Here is a 17,537-nt window from a genome sequence, read left to right as displayed (position 1 = left end):
ATGATCCAGTTGCCTTTCTAGAGCCAAACTTCTTAGGTAACAGTAGTTTTGGTAGCTATAACACTATTGCTAACCTTTTGGTAATCGTGACAAATTAATAAGACAATTATTTTTGTCAAAGTCGAATGATAACATTTGAGTCTAAATGAATTATGTCTTGATTTATTATAATCAAAATGTTTAAACCCCTGGGACCAAAAGTCATTATAGTTTATATCTACTCTATTATGCTTTCATTTTCTTGAACATAGTAACTTGAATTGTAGTTTATCGAATTAATAAACATTTGTCAACTGAATAGCGTCTATTGAACTTCATTGGGACAAAATCACTACTACATGCTTATATCCAGAAATGGCACAACTGTCCTGGGATTTGAGCATGGATAAAAAGGTAAGAGGGGGGTTAATCCCCAAACAAATACTTATTTAGTATTTCTTTACTTATTCCGAGGATGTCATTGAACATCCAGGATGATCTGGAACTAGCTATGCAGCCCAAGATAGCTTTGAATTCACAGTCACCAGGGCCTTTGCCTCCTGAGGACTTTTAATTAAACTTTCCATACTAACTTCTGAGCTGAGGAGGGCTGTCCACGCTTATTAATAGTCCTAGTGTAGGGCTTCCCCACAATCACTGGGATAGTCTCCTAAAGGGTCCTCTCTTCCTACTGCAGCTTCCGTCTAAGTACTCAGTACTAACAGGCTAAGTACTCAGTACTGTCCTCCCCAGTGTCACCAGAGACCTGCCAATGATCAAGTGCAAAGCTGACTCACTCCTAACTACAAACGGTACCATCTGTCTTTGTATACGTCTTACTTATTAGATTATTTCTTACTAGACTTCCCCATGGGGTATCTTTTTAGCCATCTATTTAAAACATGGGTGTTTCCTAGTTTTCCACTCTTGGGCTACAGGTCTCTGCAGTGTGCAGGTTGCTTTTGGGTAACCTCACTCAATTTCAAAGCTGTACCTACCACCCATTCTACCTCTGGTTATTGTCTTCCTCAAGAATCCCAGACCAATACACACTAAAACATGCTAGCTATGCCTAGACATCTCAGAGGCCTGTAAGGCCACAGCCATTGAATTTCTTTGACACATCTGAAGACAAGAGCCTCTCTCTTTGCTTCTTAGGGATAAGGCATGATTTTATAAAGAAAAATACATTTTGAGAGTATTATTTGAAAGAAGTCATTCTAAGAGACCCCGAGAAAGCCAACTTTTCTTTAAATTTTCTACACTGAATCAATGGTGTTGATATCAGAGGGACTATTTGCTTTTTGTGAATTCAAAAGTAACCAGGGGGTGCCCTCTGTGTCATTATCAAATGTACTCTTGTGGGATTTATGATTTTCTCATCTGTCAACTTAGGGCTGTTACAAAACTGACTTTGCTTTTATATGTAATACGAGCAAAGAAACATCAAGAAAAAACAAAGACACAGAGGATGGTAATGGTTTCTGCTTTGCAAAGGAAGGGATTGTGGTTCTCAGCTATCCAGTCAAGTTCAGATCCCTGGTCCTTCAGTTGGTGTGAGTGATTCTAATAATTTCTCTCAGGCTCACCTGTAGTGTGTCATCAATGTTTTTGGGCTACAGTAAGTATTGCAGTAGGGAACTCATGAGAATTAGCTTGAAATCCTCTTCTAACCTACCTCCAGGCTGTCAGTTTTCACTGTCAGCTCTTGTCACAACAGTACTTTCAAATTTGTCACACATGAAATATGACTAAAACCTTGGCCTATGAGACTCATTCATCTCCTTTCAATAAATGAGATCACTTTGAGCACGAACATCTTTTTATCTCTGAAGCTGGAGTTTTGTGAATAGAGATAAGATGTTGATTCGCCAGTGGAAAGAAATGGGATAACTCCCTTTAGAGCATAAATCCATGAGAAGACATAGTTCAAATGGAAATAATTACAGACTTGGCATAGAAACCTTTGCAGTTTTGAATTTACCCACATGTTGCGGGTAAAATCAATACCATGATCCACGGAGGTTAACTTACACAAACGAATGCTTCACTCTTAATTTGTAAATTGTTGCCAGGAATCAGCATAGAGACAGTAGGTTACAGTGAATAGAGAAAGTCCATCAAGCCCCTGAATGTGAGTCCTTGGACATTTACTTAGCCATTAGCATCTGAGGTTATCTACTTGTCCATCAGCATGCATGGGCTAGACATCATCTACTCTCTAGGACAGCCAAAAGAAAAACCAGAAGAGTTGATACATGAGAATGTTCTGGAAATTAGTATGCCTTTTAAATTGCTCTATGTTTTGTTATTATATTAATAGCTATATTATATTAGAAGGTTAATTAACTGCTGTAGTTTGCCTCTCTTTAGAAAAGAAAGTAAACACAAAGTTAAAAAACTTGAATTATTTGTGTGTGATTACATTAATTTATAAATGCATAAACTAAACTTATTAAATTTTCAAATTAAAATAGGTAGGAAATCATTTTGGTATCTCAAAGGATGTAGAAATAGAAAACCAACTATCTAAAGCTTGAAAGTAGGGGCTAACATTTATAATGCATAGTTCTTCTTAAATATTACATTTTTTCAGTGAGCTATAGTGAATTTCTTAATGAGGCAACTCAAAACGAGCAAACAAACAAAAAAAGAGAATTAGATAACGAAGTTTGGTAAATAGCTCTGTAAATAGATAAGGTTCATAATATGCAATTATATATTAGTAAAGCAGCTTACCTCTGATAGGTATTTCCTGTCAAGCTTATTATGACCACAAAAATAAAAATACTAAATATTCATATAAAATCAAAGAATAGATCTGTCTCTTTTTGATATATATCCCAATATCTTTTGATATATCCCTTTGATATGTATATATCAATCCATGTATACACACACACACACACACACACACCTTGATAAAAGAATGTATTACACTTGGGTATAAAATTTTTTTTGACACAGTAAACTATAGAATTGTTTGAGAGAGTTTGTCTCAGACGTCCATTCCAATTGTGATTATTTTACAATTTTAAACAAATTCTGAGATTTAGCTTTCTGATGGAAATTTGAAGACAGATTCCTGTAGCTGTAACTCATCATAGGACCTCTGGAGTGCTCAGTTGAAGGGACACCAGAGATGTTCCACCCTAGACATGTCAGCCTGCAGCTTAAACACCAGACACAGAGAGGTGATGGATTTTCCATGTTCACATAGTAAGTGGTTCAGGTCTCCAAATAGACACTTCTTCTCATTTGTGTTTTATCATATATCTTTCCTCTAGTATTTATAAATTATATATAAATATGTACTTGCATGTACACATTGTTTTATAAATAATATGTTTATTCTTCTCCTTCCCATTTGGGGAGCTGGAATAAAGATGGTTATAATTGTCATTACAAATGTTTTTCATCTATGTATCTATGTATCTATCTCCTATCATTCTACCTACTTATTTATCATCCCTCTACATCATCTATTATCTATTTGTCCGCCTATCAATCATCATTATCTACCTACCTACTTATAACCTATCTACAACCTATTATCTATCAATTATCATTATCTATCACCTATCTACCACCTATCTTTTATTCCCTCCCTTTCCTCTCACCCTTTCCTTCCCTTCTCTCTCCATCACTTCTGTTCCTCCTTTCTTTACATTTCCCTTCTCTTTTATTTCAACAAAATCTTTTTATGTAACTGGGCTGCTTTCCAAATCTGCTCTGCATTCAGGTTGGCATTCAATTCACAGTCTACCTCTGTCTTAACCTCCCAAGAGCTAAGATTACAAATGTGTACCTCTGTGCACAATTAGACGTTTTAATGCAAGTTCATTTTGGAATTTGCACAATATACCATTCCTAGACATTTTTCCTAAGAAATCAGGTCTAAGGAAACAGAATCTCTTACTTTACTCCAATTTCCAACAATCCAGTGTGCAGGGCTGTGGTCCTTCATGAGATGCTTGTAATTGGAAGCATTTAGCAAAAATCCCTCCTCAATCAGAGTGGAGGCATCTTCCTCAGTCAGGACAGGCCCAGAGCCTTGGGTTGGATTTGTACTATTTGCTGATGCCAGTTGGTCATTGTTTCCTAACTTCTCTGGGGATGTTGTCTGGTGGTCTCCTCCAAGAGGGAGTGGAATATTCCCTGATTTTTCAGTGATCATCCCCTCATCCCTGGGTGTCTCATTTTTGAAGGACCAGGCAGGTAGTGAGCTTTTCATCATTGTACTGAAGGGAGGCCATGAGGACTCTTCTGTCACATAAGATGTTGGTGGAGGTCCAAGTGGTATTTCTGCATCCATCTCCATGGGAGCATCACGTTCAGGTACTCTGATCTTGTTCCATAGCACAGAGTTGTTTTCCTCCTTGTTCAAAGGCTGGTCACTGTCTTCCCCTGAGCCACTATGTATCTCCACTTCCGGTTCTGTGGTCGCAGTGCTATAAAATGGAGTTACCTGCCAAGTCATAGCATTGCTAGATGATAAGCCAGAATCACTTGTGGTTGCCCAAAAGTCACTCTCTGAAGTTGGACCTATAGCTGAACTGGAAACGTTTTCATCATCAGGCTGCATACTCCAAGACCAGGAAGTGAGGGGAGTCTGGGAAGTGCTTCCAACAGAAGTAGGGATGTGGGAGTCCTCTTCAGCTTGGGTTGAATTATTCTGCCATCCTATCCCATCTGGTTCTTCTTGGGATGTTATGGTGGAGCCAAGGCTGTTGATTGTGGGGGTACTTGTGCTCACAGACTCAGGCACTGTGGGTGTGGACAGTGGCGTGGGCCTGGATGTAGATGCTGGGATGGGCTTGAAGTGGTCATGTTCTGATGTTGTTGGATTTTTCCCACTGGGAACTGTATCTTTATTGGGTTTCAGAACTCTACGGCTGAATGGGCACTGCTGGAGGCCACACAGAGCTCGACTGTTGGGTTTCCGTGTCTTGTCACAGGGTTCATTAAGGTTCTTGGCACATGTGACACTGCGAATCCGCACTCCACCACCACAGGAAACAGAGCACTGGAAAATAGAGATAGCTATTAGCTTGGTGGGAAAAGATGCCTTCCTTTTCATGGTCAGGCCTAGTGGTGATTGAATTATGAAGTTGATGCCCTAGCACCATTTGATTTCTATGCTTTTAGTTTTCCATTGTCTCCTAGAGACCAGCCTGGGCCCAGAGCCAATCTGAACAGTGCCCATGATAGAGTCAAACTGAAGGCTTTTTGGGTCTTGATAACTGGACACCACCATTTATAAGAAGTGCAATGAGTTAAATTGCTCCCCCATTACACCTCAGTGAGAGACTATGAGCTCTTCTTAGGGCTACGATGCTAGTGAATTGATACAAAAAATGTTCCCGGATTCTCAGAATCATACTAAGCTAGCTTTTGTGAAAAATTTTATATTTAGAAAATAATTATTAGAATTCATGTTTTTTTCCTCCCAGGTGAAAGTTATTTATCTATGGCAGGTAGAATTCTGATAAAAGTCAGATACTCACCATACTCAAATATGCTTAAGATCTAAGTGTTTTTCCCACTGAACTTGAAAGACAAAAAGTTAATCAAATGTGGAAAATACACTTTCTCAAAGAATTGGGTTCTTCCATCAATAGGATAATAATATGAAAGCTGGGAAAGTCCCGTGTTTCCCATTCTAACTTCCTTTTACATTCTGGAAGGTTTGCTGAAGCACAGGCATCTAGATTCCCCTTTTCGGGGCCGGGGGAAATCAACAGGGCACTCCATCCTCTGAGTTTAGTTTAAAACCTGTTTCATCCACTTCTATGCCTGCTAATTATACATGGCTGCTATGTAGCACAGGAAAATTAGTTATTTTGAACAGTCCATACTTTTGCCAAACTTGCTCCATTTTTACTTTTGCCAATGACATGCTAATTGAACCAACAAGTAGCTGGCACTGGAACATGGCATACTCAGGTTCCCTTGGCTCTGGAACATGGCGTACTCAGGTTCCTTGGCTGTGCATTTTATATTGATTTTTATTCTCTATCTTGTATCACTGACATCAAAGCAGGCTTCTTAAGGGTATGCCTGCCTAATATCCGATGGATTTCACAGGGCCTCATAGCCATTATTCTGTGTGATATTTGCAACATCTCTGCAAGATTTACAAGGCAGGAGTGATTATCCCACCCCCACACCCCCAACACACACACACACAAGAGAGGAGCTGAAGGCCCCAGGACTCACTTGAAAGGCTGCGAGTCAGTCAGCTTCAATGAAAAATCAGGTTTATTTATACGCTTTCTTCACCAAAGCCATGCAACACAGGGTGCTTTTGATTTTGGAAGAGTAACCCTGAGGTGGGGTCCATTTTGTATTCATAATTACATGACAGGATAATTCTTACAATATTTGATCACTATATATATTTGCCAAGGGGTTGTTTTATTTTCTGGGAAAAAATAGGAATGGGGAAAATGGTACCTACAAGCTTCTGCATTTTTTTTTTAGCTCAGCTTCCTTGCTTCCTCCAGTCCTATTGGTGTAAAAATCTCCTCCTTTATTTTGTTTCAATCAAGCACAATCACTCAGACATGCATAATTGCTCTGCAAAATCAGTGCCTTTGAAAACAAGAAGCTCCGATGAACGCAGGAGATTATAGACAAAGGCAACAGCCAAGTATAGCCTTAGGTTCATGATGCTGTCCACGAAGCACTCAACTGCCTGGTCCTGGGACTGGCCAGTAGTCACAGGGCTAATCCTCAGTGGGGACTATGCTTTACTCCCAGGACACATGCTATTTTCCCAATAAAGATGAGGTCATCAATAGAAAATATTATCTTCTGGTGCTTCAGTGGCCCCTTCTGCAATTCACCAGGAGTCCAGAACAAGCAAGTTGTAGGTATTTATTTTTCTGCTTTGTCTCGGATCTCTGTCACTTTTGAGCATGAAGACACTTTATAGCTCATTCAATTTAGTTACCTCTCATTACATCCTAGTCTGAACTCCTTGGGTTTTCAAATCTTCACACTGTAAAATTTATAAATGCAACAAAGTAATTCTCAATGTGTGCCTGAACACATTTTCTCAAAGTCTGGCTTTGTTTTTTAGCTAGGATTCGGAAACAAGGCTAATGGGCCCCTCTTGAAATTTTTCTCTCCAAGAGGCATCAGAATACCTAATGACCTAAGGTCATTATGTCTTCCCCAAGCTTCTGAATTGTTTTGACTTATAGGATTTGTAATGCCTATGGGGATGTGAAAGTGCATGATACATTTCAAATTTTTTATTAATTAAAAAGCTTTGAAATATGTGTTCTCTGTTTCTACCATATTGAATTATGAAAAAAAGCAAGGCCTATGAGAAATGGCTTAAGTTCTTCGATCTGCATATATATATATAAAATTTTAACTCACTTTTCTGGAAATTGAGAGAAATTGATACCTGCTTTTCAAGGCTACTGTGGGGACTATGTGATCCCAGTGAAGAAGAACACACATACAAAACAAAGTCACACACACACACACACACACACACACACCAGTCAATATTTATAGTATGAGCATCTGTAGAACAAATATGAGGCAACTGGTCTTTAGAAGTCATTGTTATTCTTACAATAATAACGATGCCTTTGATAATATTGACGATAACAATGACAACGGGCATTTCTACCACTCTTTTGGATTATGGTACACAACACTATCTTCTCAGAGGAGTAAACTAGACTCAGGCACACATCTAGAAAACTATCTAAAGACTGCATGATTTTAGGCTCAGCTACCCTGGGAAAACCAAAGCAGGCAAAATATGATCCTTTGTGTTTAGAGATTTGCTTTGTTTGTTTGTTTATCACCATGTCTGTCTGTCTGTCTGTCTGTGTACCTGAATTTTTATGTGTATGTCTATGTGTGAATGCTTTCTACAGAGGCTAAAAGAGGAAGTCATATCTTCTGGAGCTGGTATAACAGGAAGTTATAAGCTGCCTAACTTGGGTGCTAGAACTAAACTTGTGTCCTCTGGAAGAATCGGGGGGAGCATTATAAATCACCGAGTCCTCTCTTCAGCTCTGCACATGTGACCTTTTAACCTACAAAGAACTCAACAATCTTATTAATTGTGAATTTGGTAAACATACAAGAGAAACGTGAAGACAAGTAATAGCCATTAAGTGGTTTCTTGAGTTGAAATAGATGAGGTTTTGGTAGTTAAATATAGAAGAATTTTCTTAACTAGTAATGGTCTACAAAGGTGGGTTCTTTGGTCTACTACATCTTAAAACATCAAGATAGATATATAAAAGCTATAACAGTGGCAAATTTTTAAAAGCTAGAAATTTCATATTAATTAAATTCTGGATGCTTGGCTATCCAATTCAAACATCAGTCATGGAAACCAAGGATTGGGATGGACACAAATGTTCTCTGGCATAGCCTTATGTACTTTCCTTTCCCAGGAGACACCCACTCTGTCAAGTGACCTGCAGTGGCCATTTCTTAGCCATCCTTAGCATGGGGCATGTTGTACCCAACAGGACCATGCTATCTATCAACTAGGCTGAGCCCAAACAGGAAGCTGCCTTTTCTCTTTGTCAACAGAACAAACAGTTCTCTTTGTATTCAACCTGGAGCTCCTTCAACTATGTTTATCTCCTCAGGAGCTGTCAAGCCGTTTAGATGAGATAAATGCAGCTTCGTGATACATACTTAAAGCCCATCTCAATTGGTACTTTTGGAATTCTCACAACCAGCTTCAGCTATGATTATCATATGCCCTGACCTTATAATTTTGAACTCTGTACCAGGAAAGCAGCTTGCTACTCATTCTATTTGTGTGCTCTCTGGGAGATCGTTCTGCCTATCTACCATCCCTGGGTTAAAGCCTCTGGGGAAAGCCTGCTGAGAAAGAGGCCTGCTGCTAAGTTGGCCAACTCCACCTACCTGAGGTTCATAGGAGCAAGAGGAACTCACTGTTGGCACAGAGATACAGCACTGAGCTAGGTTATTCAAAACACAGCAGGAACTTATCAGAGGTTTGAGACTAAAGAGGCTTTGTAAGAAACGGCCAATATTTCACACATAAAACATTTCTATATGTTTCAGGAAGTTGTAAGTGAATGAGTGAGGTTCATACCAAAAATTATGTTTGACCTAAGCTAAAACATTGCCTGTTATTAGTGAAAATGTGTCCCCTCTCCTCTCCAAATGTAGGAACATCAGAGTCCAAATGACTTCTGCCTCAGACTGTGATCCAACTTAGAGACAGTTCTTTTATATGGAAATCAACTTAAAATGAGGTCTTTTGAGTAGGTGCTAACCCTGTGTGATCAGTATTCTTTTTTTAAAAAATACAGATTTATTTGTTTATTATATATAAGTACACTGTAGATGTCTTGAAACACACCAGAAGAAGGGATCAGATCCCATTACAGATGGTTGTGAACCACCATGTGGTTGCTGGGATTTGAACTCAGGACCTCTGGAAGAGCAGTCAGTGGTCTTAACCACTGAGCCATCTTTCCAGCCCCATGATCAGTATTCTTATAAAATTTTAAACAGACAAGTATCTTATAGGAAGAGTACTATAAGATTGCAGTGGTGTACTTACAAATCAAGGGACCCCAAAAATTTTTAGGCAACTACCATATGGAGGGAAAGGGAGTCATGAAATCATGCTCCCTTACAGAACTCAGGAAGTTAGCCTCTTTAAAAATTGATCTAGGATCTCTGCCTTCTAAACTATAATACAAGAGATTTCTCACTTTTTGGACAGTTAGTTTTTGAGACTCCATTATGGAAACTCTAAGAAAGTAATTCCATATCTTAGATGAGTAAAAACAGCCACAATAAAAAAGAATTGGCAGAGCTGGGAACCAGCTTTCTGAGTAGTTCTTGCAAATAGGAGTGCCCAGGAACATTCCCCAGGAGCCAGAAGAACACAGGCTGCCATATTTGGAAAGAACTGGGATCCTGGCACTTGTAGAAGCTTCATTCCCAAAGAAGTAACACAGGTCAGAGCATCAACTCACGGGAGACCCTAAGTGAGAATCCTGGAGGTAAGGCTCACGAATGTCCCCTGTCTCTCTATGCTTTTCCTTCAGTTTGCAGGAACTCCTGCAGGACTTCACGGGTACTTTCTTGGCACTGTGTTTGCTCCCATGCCTTCTTTTTGAAGAGCTATTGGAAATTCATCTCTGTCAACTAATATCTGGTCTGTTTGGGTACTCTGTCTTCGTTACTGCTTGGATCTGAAGTGATTCTCTAGAACTATCCTCCCTTAAAGGCCTGATCCCAGCCTAGTGAACCATTCACTACAAAGTGGTCAGACAGCAGACACTTTATCCTAACCAATGGATAAATACCCTGATGGCTTATGGTAGGATAGCATCACTGGAAAGTGGTATTGAGCAGAAAGTCTTGTTTGTAGGAAGCAGATCCCAGGCCCAGGATTTGAACCGTGTATTTTTCCTTAGCCTTTTCCTATCATTGTTCTATAAGTGACATAAAGTGAATACCTTTCTCTCACCATGCACTTCCTCCATGATGCTGTTCCTTGCTGTGGGCAGAAAACCAGTGGAGCCAACAAGAAATATACTGGAAACTGAAGCCATGAGCTAATAAAATCTCCCTTTAACCTATTTTTCTCAGTTACTTTTATATTGTGATAAGGCACTATGACCAAGTCAACTTATAAAATAAGGCGCTTGCTGGGCTCACAGTTCAAGAGGGTTTGCGTCTATGACCATCATGGCGGTGAGCATGGTAGCAGGGAGACCGGGAGACCAGCATGGTGCTGGGTAGTAGCTGAGCATGAGAACAAGGCAGGAGAGGTGATGGTGAGAGCTTTTAAAGCCTAAAGCCTGTGTTCAGTAACATATCTCCTCTATCAAGGTCATGCCTCCTAATCCTTCCCAAACAGTTCTAACAACTGAAGACCAATCATTCAAACATATGAGCCTGTGAGAGCCATTCTCATGCAAACCACCACATCTCTGTGTATGTATCTGGCTGCCATAATACTAGAACACCTTTACTAACAGATTTTGCTTAAAAGATTTCTAGAAACTTGGTTGATTGATTGTTTTGTTCATTTGTGCATTTTGTTCAGGCAGAGGAAGGGCAGATTATGGATATTCCTAGACCCTAAGCACATTTGTTTTTGGATGGTTTACTTTATGTCCCCTCAGATGCACTCTAGTGCACTTCTAGTCTCAAGTGAGAGATGGTATGTTGCTGTAGAAACCAATTGAAACATTTTTTTCTTTTGATTTTTGCAATTATTTGGTGAGACTAAGTCATTTTGTTTTGAGAGACTCAGATCTCAGCAATCATTATGTATATTGTGAATTCCAGCAAAGCGAGAAAAGATGACTCTCAAACTGTTTCCAAACAGAATATGTTTCTGATGAAATTTAGGAAGTGCCACATTGCTGTATTTCACAGACACTCGAGATTTATGGCAGTGTTCAAAGTAGAATCTTTGCTGCCTACATTCAAAGCCTCTACCACTGGGTCATATCCAGCTATATGACTGGAACCGGTCTCTAAGCATCTTGATGTTACATTCTCTTCTCCTGAGAAATAGGGATATTTTGCTAATAATAAGAAATCAAATATGATAGACTTTTGAGTTTTTGAAAGTAACATGTTCATTTGTTTTTAAGTCTAACACATTTCTGTAGGATTTTGAAAAACTGGCAGGTACTCTGAAGCATGTCTGTAGTGCTTTCTGAATTAAGGTGGCTCTGAGCTAAAGAATGGAGTAGTTTAGTCAAGTCCTTTGGGACTCTGGATACTCTGATGGACAAAAGAGAAAACTAGAGTATCACCGAAAGTCAGACTTTGCCTTCTCGTCAGATAACAAAGTCATCATTTACTGGTACACACTGTTTTTCAGGCCATCTGAGAAGTGCTTTTATGGCACATTTTATTCAACCTTACAAAACAGAGATGAGGAAAAGGATTAAGAGTTAATAGTTGCTAGAGATTACACAGGGCTGGAAAAGCTGAAAAAATATTACTAACCTTACAAAGTTCCTCTAATGGGAGAAAAACGATACTGGGTTATAGATGATGAAACTGAAGCCCCATGGAGTGAGACAGTTTACCTAAATTTTCCTGTGAGTTTATGCAGGATACTTGAGTCTTCATGGTTCTTTGGAATATTTTCTGTTCCCTTTCTTGTCCAAGGTACATTAAGCCAGACACATTTACTAATTCCATGGTGATTTCAAGGGTTTCCTGTTCATCAATCCATGAAAAAATATGACACAACTTTCTGCTGGGCCTATAAATGAACCATTCTCTATGTCTTGGATCCAGGACTAAAATCCTCACATAAGATGGGTATAGTGATATATTCCCAGATACTCAAGAGGGTGGTTCAAGACAAGAAGATCAAAAGTTAGAATCTAGCTTAGATCACTTAGCAAGAATTAATTTTAAAATAAACTTTCAAGTTTTGGAGATATGAGCTAAGTAGGAGAGAGATTGGTTCATACACACAAATAGACACACACACACACACACACACACACACACACACACACACCAGAGAGAGAGAGACAGAGACAGAGACAGAGACAGAGACAGAGACAGATATAGAGAAAGAACAAATATGAAGCTGAGTGAGTTGGGGGTAAGGGAAAGAATAATATTAATATATATGTTAGTTTTGTTCTATTCTGCTTTGTTTTATTATATTTTTAGATGCCTGCTTTTTAAGGAGAAAGGGTATAGATTGGGTGGGAGGGGAGATGGGAAGGATATGGGGGGTTGGGGAAAAGGAAATTGGGGGAAGGGTATATTTTATGGAAAAAGACCTATTTTCAATAAAAAGAAAGCTAGATAAAATATATATGTAAAATGTTAATAAACAATGAAAAACTACACACAAATAACTGCCTAGTGATATTTTGGCATAGTTAGAATATCAAAGACATTAATTTTTGTCATATTTCAGCAAAGCTCATTGAGGGTTATTATCAAGACAACAGAAGGAGGGAAGAAGATTTCTCCAATGAATCTGGATAAATCAGCATCAATTTATCCACTAATGCTGATTTAGCTACATAGACTTTGCCTAAATACATCTCCTAACGGTGGTACCAGCTTGACTTTTCCACTCAGCTCAGCAAGAGGACGCTAGAAACTGGATTCCACATACGCTGTCAATCAATTACACAACGGCCTGTTTAGGAACTTCACACACTAGTACTTGTCACCTTATGCCAACTTTTAGGGTATTTCTTTCCAGCTAAGGCAGGTTATTGTGTGCTGTACCCATGGGCTCAGGAAGGTTTCCTCAGCCAAATCTGTAATCATAGTCTTTTGAGAAAGCCCTGGGATTCTGGCAATTAGTAAATTCGACTTGACAAGAATTATTAAGTGTTTTGGGTGCAGCCAACACATTTTTTTTTGGTAAACAAATTTAATGGATCTGTCACAATACCTCATTCAGCCTTATTTTGACAACACTATAATTTATAGCAGTCTAGGTTGGTGGTGAACAGGTCAGGACAAATACATAGTATGGTTGCTCCTTCCCAAGAATAGCGGGAAGGATATTCTGACTTGGCATTGATGTATGCAGATGTGTCAGTGCACAAATTCACAGTGCACTTGTATTAACTTCTAGATACATTACCTCTGCATGCATCCTTCATGATCTTTCTCCACTGCCCACCTTCCCTCCCCTGCCCGAATTTTCCTCTCCCATTTGATAGGATGTTTTCACAGTCTAGGGAAAATAATTTCCATTTCTTAACTTTAGCCCATATGCCTACCAAGACATCCTACTCAGAACTAGAAGTTAGATGATCTCAACTATGATTTCATGTTAAAGAAACTGTCTTGGGAAAGTTATCAAAGCTGTTTTGTTCACATGAGTACTCCGCTTTCAAATAAGTATCTTCAGAGAAGATAATTTTATTGGTGCAAAGTTTAGGATTCTTCTTTAGTTAATGTTTTCAGAGCATCTTTATAAGCTACACAAGAAATCTTTATGCATAATAAAAGAGTTGCTAGACACAAATGTTCTCTCTCTGTTTAGTACACTGCTTACTTATTCATCATTATTCATTCTGCCTATTTCCTAGAATGTTCTCCTGAACCAAATATGCTTCCCATTTGCCTGAAGGTTCGACCTCAGAAAAGCTTCTGAAAATTTCTAGCCATTGTTATGGGAAGCCTGTAGCTTCTCAAGAAATTGCACAGGGATATTTCAGTGGATAAAGGCACTTTCCCACCAGACCTGGGTTTGATCCCTGGCACCTACGTGGTGGGAGAATAGAACTGACAATGTTCCCAGTTACCCTCTGACCTCCACAAGTGTGTCACAGCACATGTGCACACATACACAATAAAGAAGTGCATTAAATTGTGTTTTTAATGAGAAAGAACATAATGAAGTTATGATAAAATCAGTATTGTCCTTCAAATTCTGATCTGTTCATTCCTAAAGGCCATTTATTATCTGGTCATTCCTTAGGTCATAACTGAAATGCACACAGAGAAGTATAAACAGGCCTTTGGAGATACTAAATGTCTTGAGGAAAGAAGAGCTTGGCTTTTTTTCAATCGCTCTTGTTAACAGGCAGAGCAAGGCCTGACAGACCCAGACTCCATAGTGACATAGAACATTAAAACCTGTTTTTTATTTGTTTTTCTCTTCATAACCTTCGGGGGAAAATGCAACGCTAATTTGAATGTATGGACTACTAACAGATATTCCAAACACGTTCTGAATGGATGGATGTTTTGTATGGTTTCAGAATCAATTGCATTCTTTATTTCCAACACAGCAACACTCCTTTGGGTTTTGCTAACTACAGCAATGAGCTTTCCAAGTGCTTTACAGACTGGCTTTGGGGGCTGTGATGTGTGTGGCTTTGGGGGCTGTAGTATGTGTGTATAACGTTGGTTTACTAGAACAGCATAACAATGGGCCAACAATGAATTGATTAGCTGTCATGAGCCCAGATCAGTGAGATCCACCTGATCCCTGGTTAATAGACGCTCACTCTGCAAGGGAGGGTAAACTCCTGTGAAACCAGAAACAGGAAATTCAGGAAGCAAGCCAGACATAATGGATGTTGTATAGTATGCAATTTTAGGCTGGGTCATTTGGAAGAATGAGTAAGAGGCGGATGAAGCAGGACTCTCATTGTCCCTTCAACCCTGGAGCTTACCTCACTCCAGTTGCCTACTGTCCAATCTGATGGACACAGAATGTCTCTGTTGCAGGAAACCAGTGTCTTGGGCTTCAGCAGGTGCTGGCAGTCTGTAGCTGGGAGAGCCTGCTCATCAGAGCCCATGGTCTGGATGCACAGCACTGTTCTCTTTTTTTCTCCGTACGGCCCACATGTCATTGAACATGCTTCCCACTCTCCGGCCCACCACCTGCAGGCAGACACAGAAGTGTGAAGACATCAGCAGAAGTATTCCCACATTCATTCTATCACAGCTGGAGAAGTAGGTAAGTGCGTATTACAGCGCCTGGAGGCTCTTGGAGATGATGCAGACTCTGTAGATGTTTTCTACAGACAGGGCCAGTTCAGTTATAACTTATAACCAGTTCAGTTATAAGTGTGACTTGTTCAGTTATAAACCCCAGAGCCCAGGAGAGACTCTGGCATATATAGTTGCTAAAAAAATGGTTGGGGCATTTGCAAGATGGCTCAGTAATTTAGAGCATTTGTTGCTCTTTCAGAGGACCTGGGTTCAATTCCCAGCTCCCACATAGTAGTTTACTATTACTTGTAATTCCAGTTCCAGAAGACCCAAAGCCCTATTCTGACATCTAAGGACAAAAGGCACATAAATGCTGTACATACATCCTGACAGGTAAAACATTTATACACATAAAATTTAGATTTAAATTTTACTTTAAAAGAATGGTGTCTTTTAATGGAAAAAGTCGCTTCCCTTTTAAGTCAAGAAAACTGAGGTCCAAGGTTCTCTCTGTGAAACTTCAACCAAATTTAAGCTTCCCTTTCTCGTCCACTGGGTGAGGGTAGCAGTAATGACATTATCAGTACCACGGGTTAAATGAAATACCAATTCATGCAAAGTGAGGAGCACAGACCCCCCATCCCCAGATCTCAATTTCTTGTGACTCATTGGTGCTTTGACTGGAAGTGTGAAGTCATAGCGTTCTCTAGACTCCTGACTTTTAACCTAATGTTTTTCTATACCACTATGAGACAGATACAAACGCCACATCTTCATTTACCTAGCAATGTCAGATCTAGCTCATTGCTTTTATTTTGCCTCTGAATCTTCAACAACCTGCATGCTCAGTTACTCATTTGATAAGGGGGGGGCAACTTGAAGAAGACCATTTCTTCCATTTCAGAAGCGCCCGAGAAGTTAAGCAGTTGGATACATTAATATTTTCTTTTGTCTTGTCTGAGGACGAGTTGGTTGGTAAGCTCTTTGTTTCTGAGTGATTCATTGAACATTCCAGGGTAGACCCAATGGCTGCACCACTGAAGCGCTTTGGGGAAATGTCAGCGATTCCTACTGGAACCCACACATTCTTCCTTTCTCATCAATATGCAAACCTGTTCCAGCTTGGGAAAACAGAACTAGTCTCTTGTGCCAGTGTAGTTTGGCTCCATCATTGCTTTGTGGACACTCAGTGCTCCCATCTAAGTTCCCATGCAGTAGTAAAACAGGACATTTCTGGTTTTCACAGCACATGATGGGAAGCTTTCTGGTCTTGACCTGGAGACGGACACCCCCAGCCTTGAGACAGGTACAACCCTCTCCGACTCTCATAGTTCTAATTTCAAGTTAGAAAATGTAGAAGAAAGCTCTTTCTTGATTCTACTATTTTCTTCAGTAAGCAAGTAATTAAGAGCACCAGTTTATTCTTTGGTGTTTAATTCTGGTTGCCTTGTATGAGCAAAGAGCTAATACTTGACAGTGTGATGTGGAAGCAAATTAATGCCCACTGTATTAGTCTAATTACTTTGCCCCACCTCTGACATTTCCAAAGGAGGCCAGGCAGACCGCTGAATATATAAAATGTCATTCTGGAAGGGCCCTAATCTGAGCTGACTGAAGGCCTAATTTATCTAATTACTTGCTACAGGGCTTTCAGTTGTGTTATAATGAAGTGATAATGGCCCTTCCTGTTTTCCCTTTCTGGAGTTTCTTCCATGGTCCTCATGGAGTGATCATGTGCTAGTCCTGTGATTAAAATGTGTCACCTAGGGGGCTGGAGAGATGGCTCAGTGGTTAAGGGCACTGGCTGCTCTTCTAGAGAACCCAGGCTCACAACTGTCTGTAACTCCAGTCCCAAGGGACCTGACACCTTCATACAGATAAGAATGCAGGCAAAATTAAAATTAAATAAATTATTTATAAGAGAAAGTATTGCTTAAAGTTCATCAGTTAGAAAGTCTTCTATGCCCTGGTGTTGGGAGGTGGGACCTAACGGGGAGTGTTGAGTCCATGAGGACAGAGGCCTTAGGAATGGATTAATGCTACTGTTAACTGCTGCCTGTGGGCATGGCCTTGGTCTCCTTTACTCTTCTGCTGCATGGGAACACATTTCCACTCCCTTGGTCTTTCAGGTGTTG

The 17,537-nt window shown here is 39.7% G+C and overlaps 1 protein-coding gene across 2 annotated transcripts in view; it reads right to left on the bottom strand.

Annotated features, from left to right (window-relative positions):
• Adamts12 (ADAM metallopeptidase with thrombospondin type 1 motif, 12) overlaps positions 1–17,537 on the bottom strand; it is a 294,742-nt gene that overhangs the window by 42,570 nt on the left and 234,635 nt on the right. For both annotated transcript variants that reach the window (XM_039101948.2, NM_001106420.4), the window contains exons 18-19: positions 15,141–15,351; positions 3,899–5,005 (exon numbers count right to left, since the gene is read on the bottom strand). In XM_039101948.2, the coding sequence (XP_038957876.1) occupies positions 3,899–5,005; positions 15,141–15,351 (1,318 nt within the window). The remainder of the gene's footprint in view (positions 1–3,898; positions 5,006–15,140; positions 15,352–17,537) is intronic.

The sequence above is a fragment of the Rattus norvegicus genome, chromosome 2, assembly GCF_036323735.1.
Source record: "Rattus norvegicus strain BN/NHsdMcwi chromosome 2, GRCr8, whole genome shotgun sequence".
Classification (NCBI taxonomy): domain Eukaryota; kingdom Metazoa; phylum Chordata; class Mammalia; order Rodentia; family Muridae; genus Rattus; species Rattus norvegicus.
The sequence above is the reverse complement of the archived record's forward strand: the minus strand, read 5'-3'. Positions and strand labels throughout refer to the sequence as shown.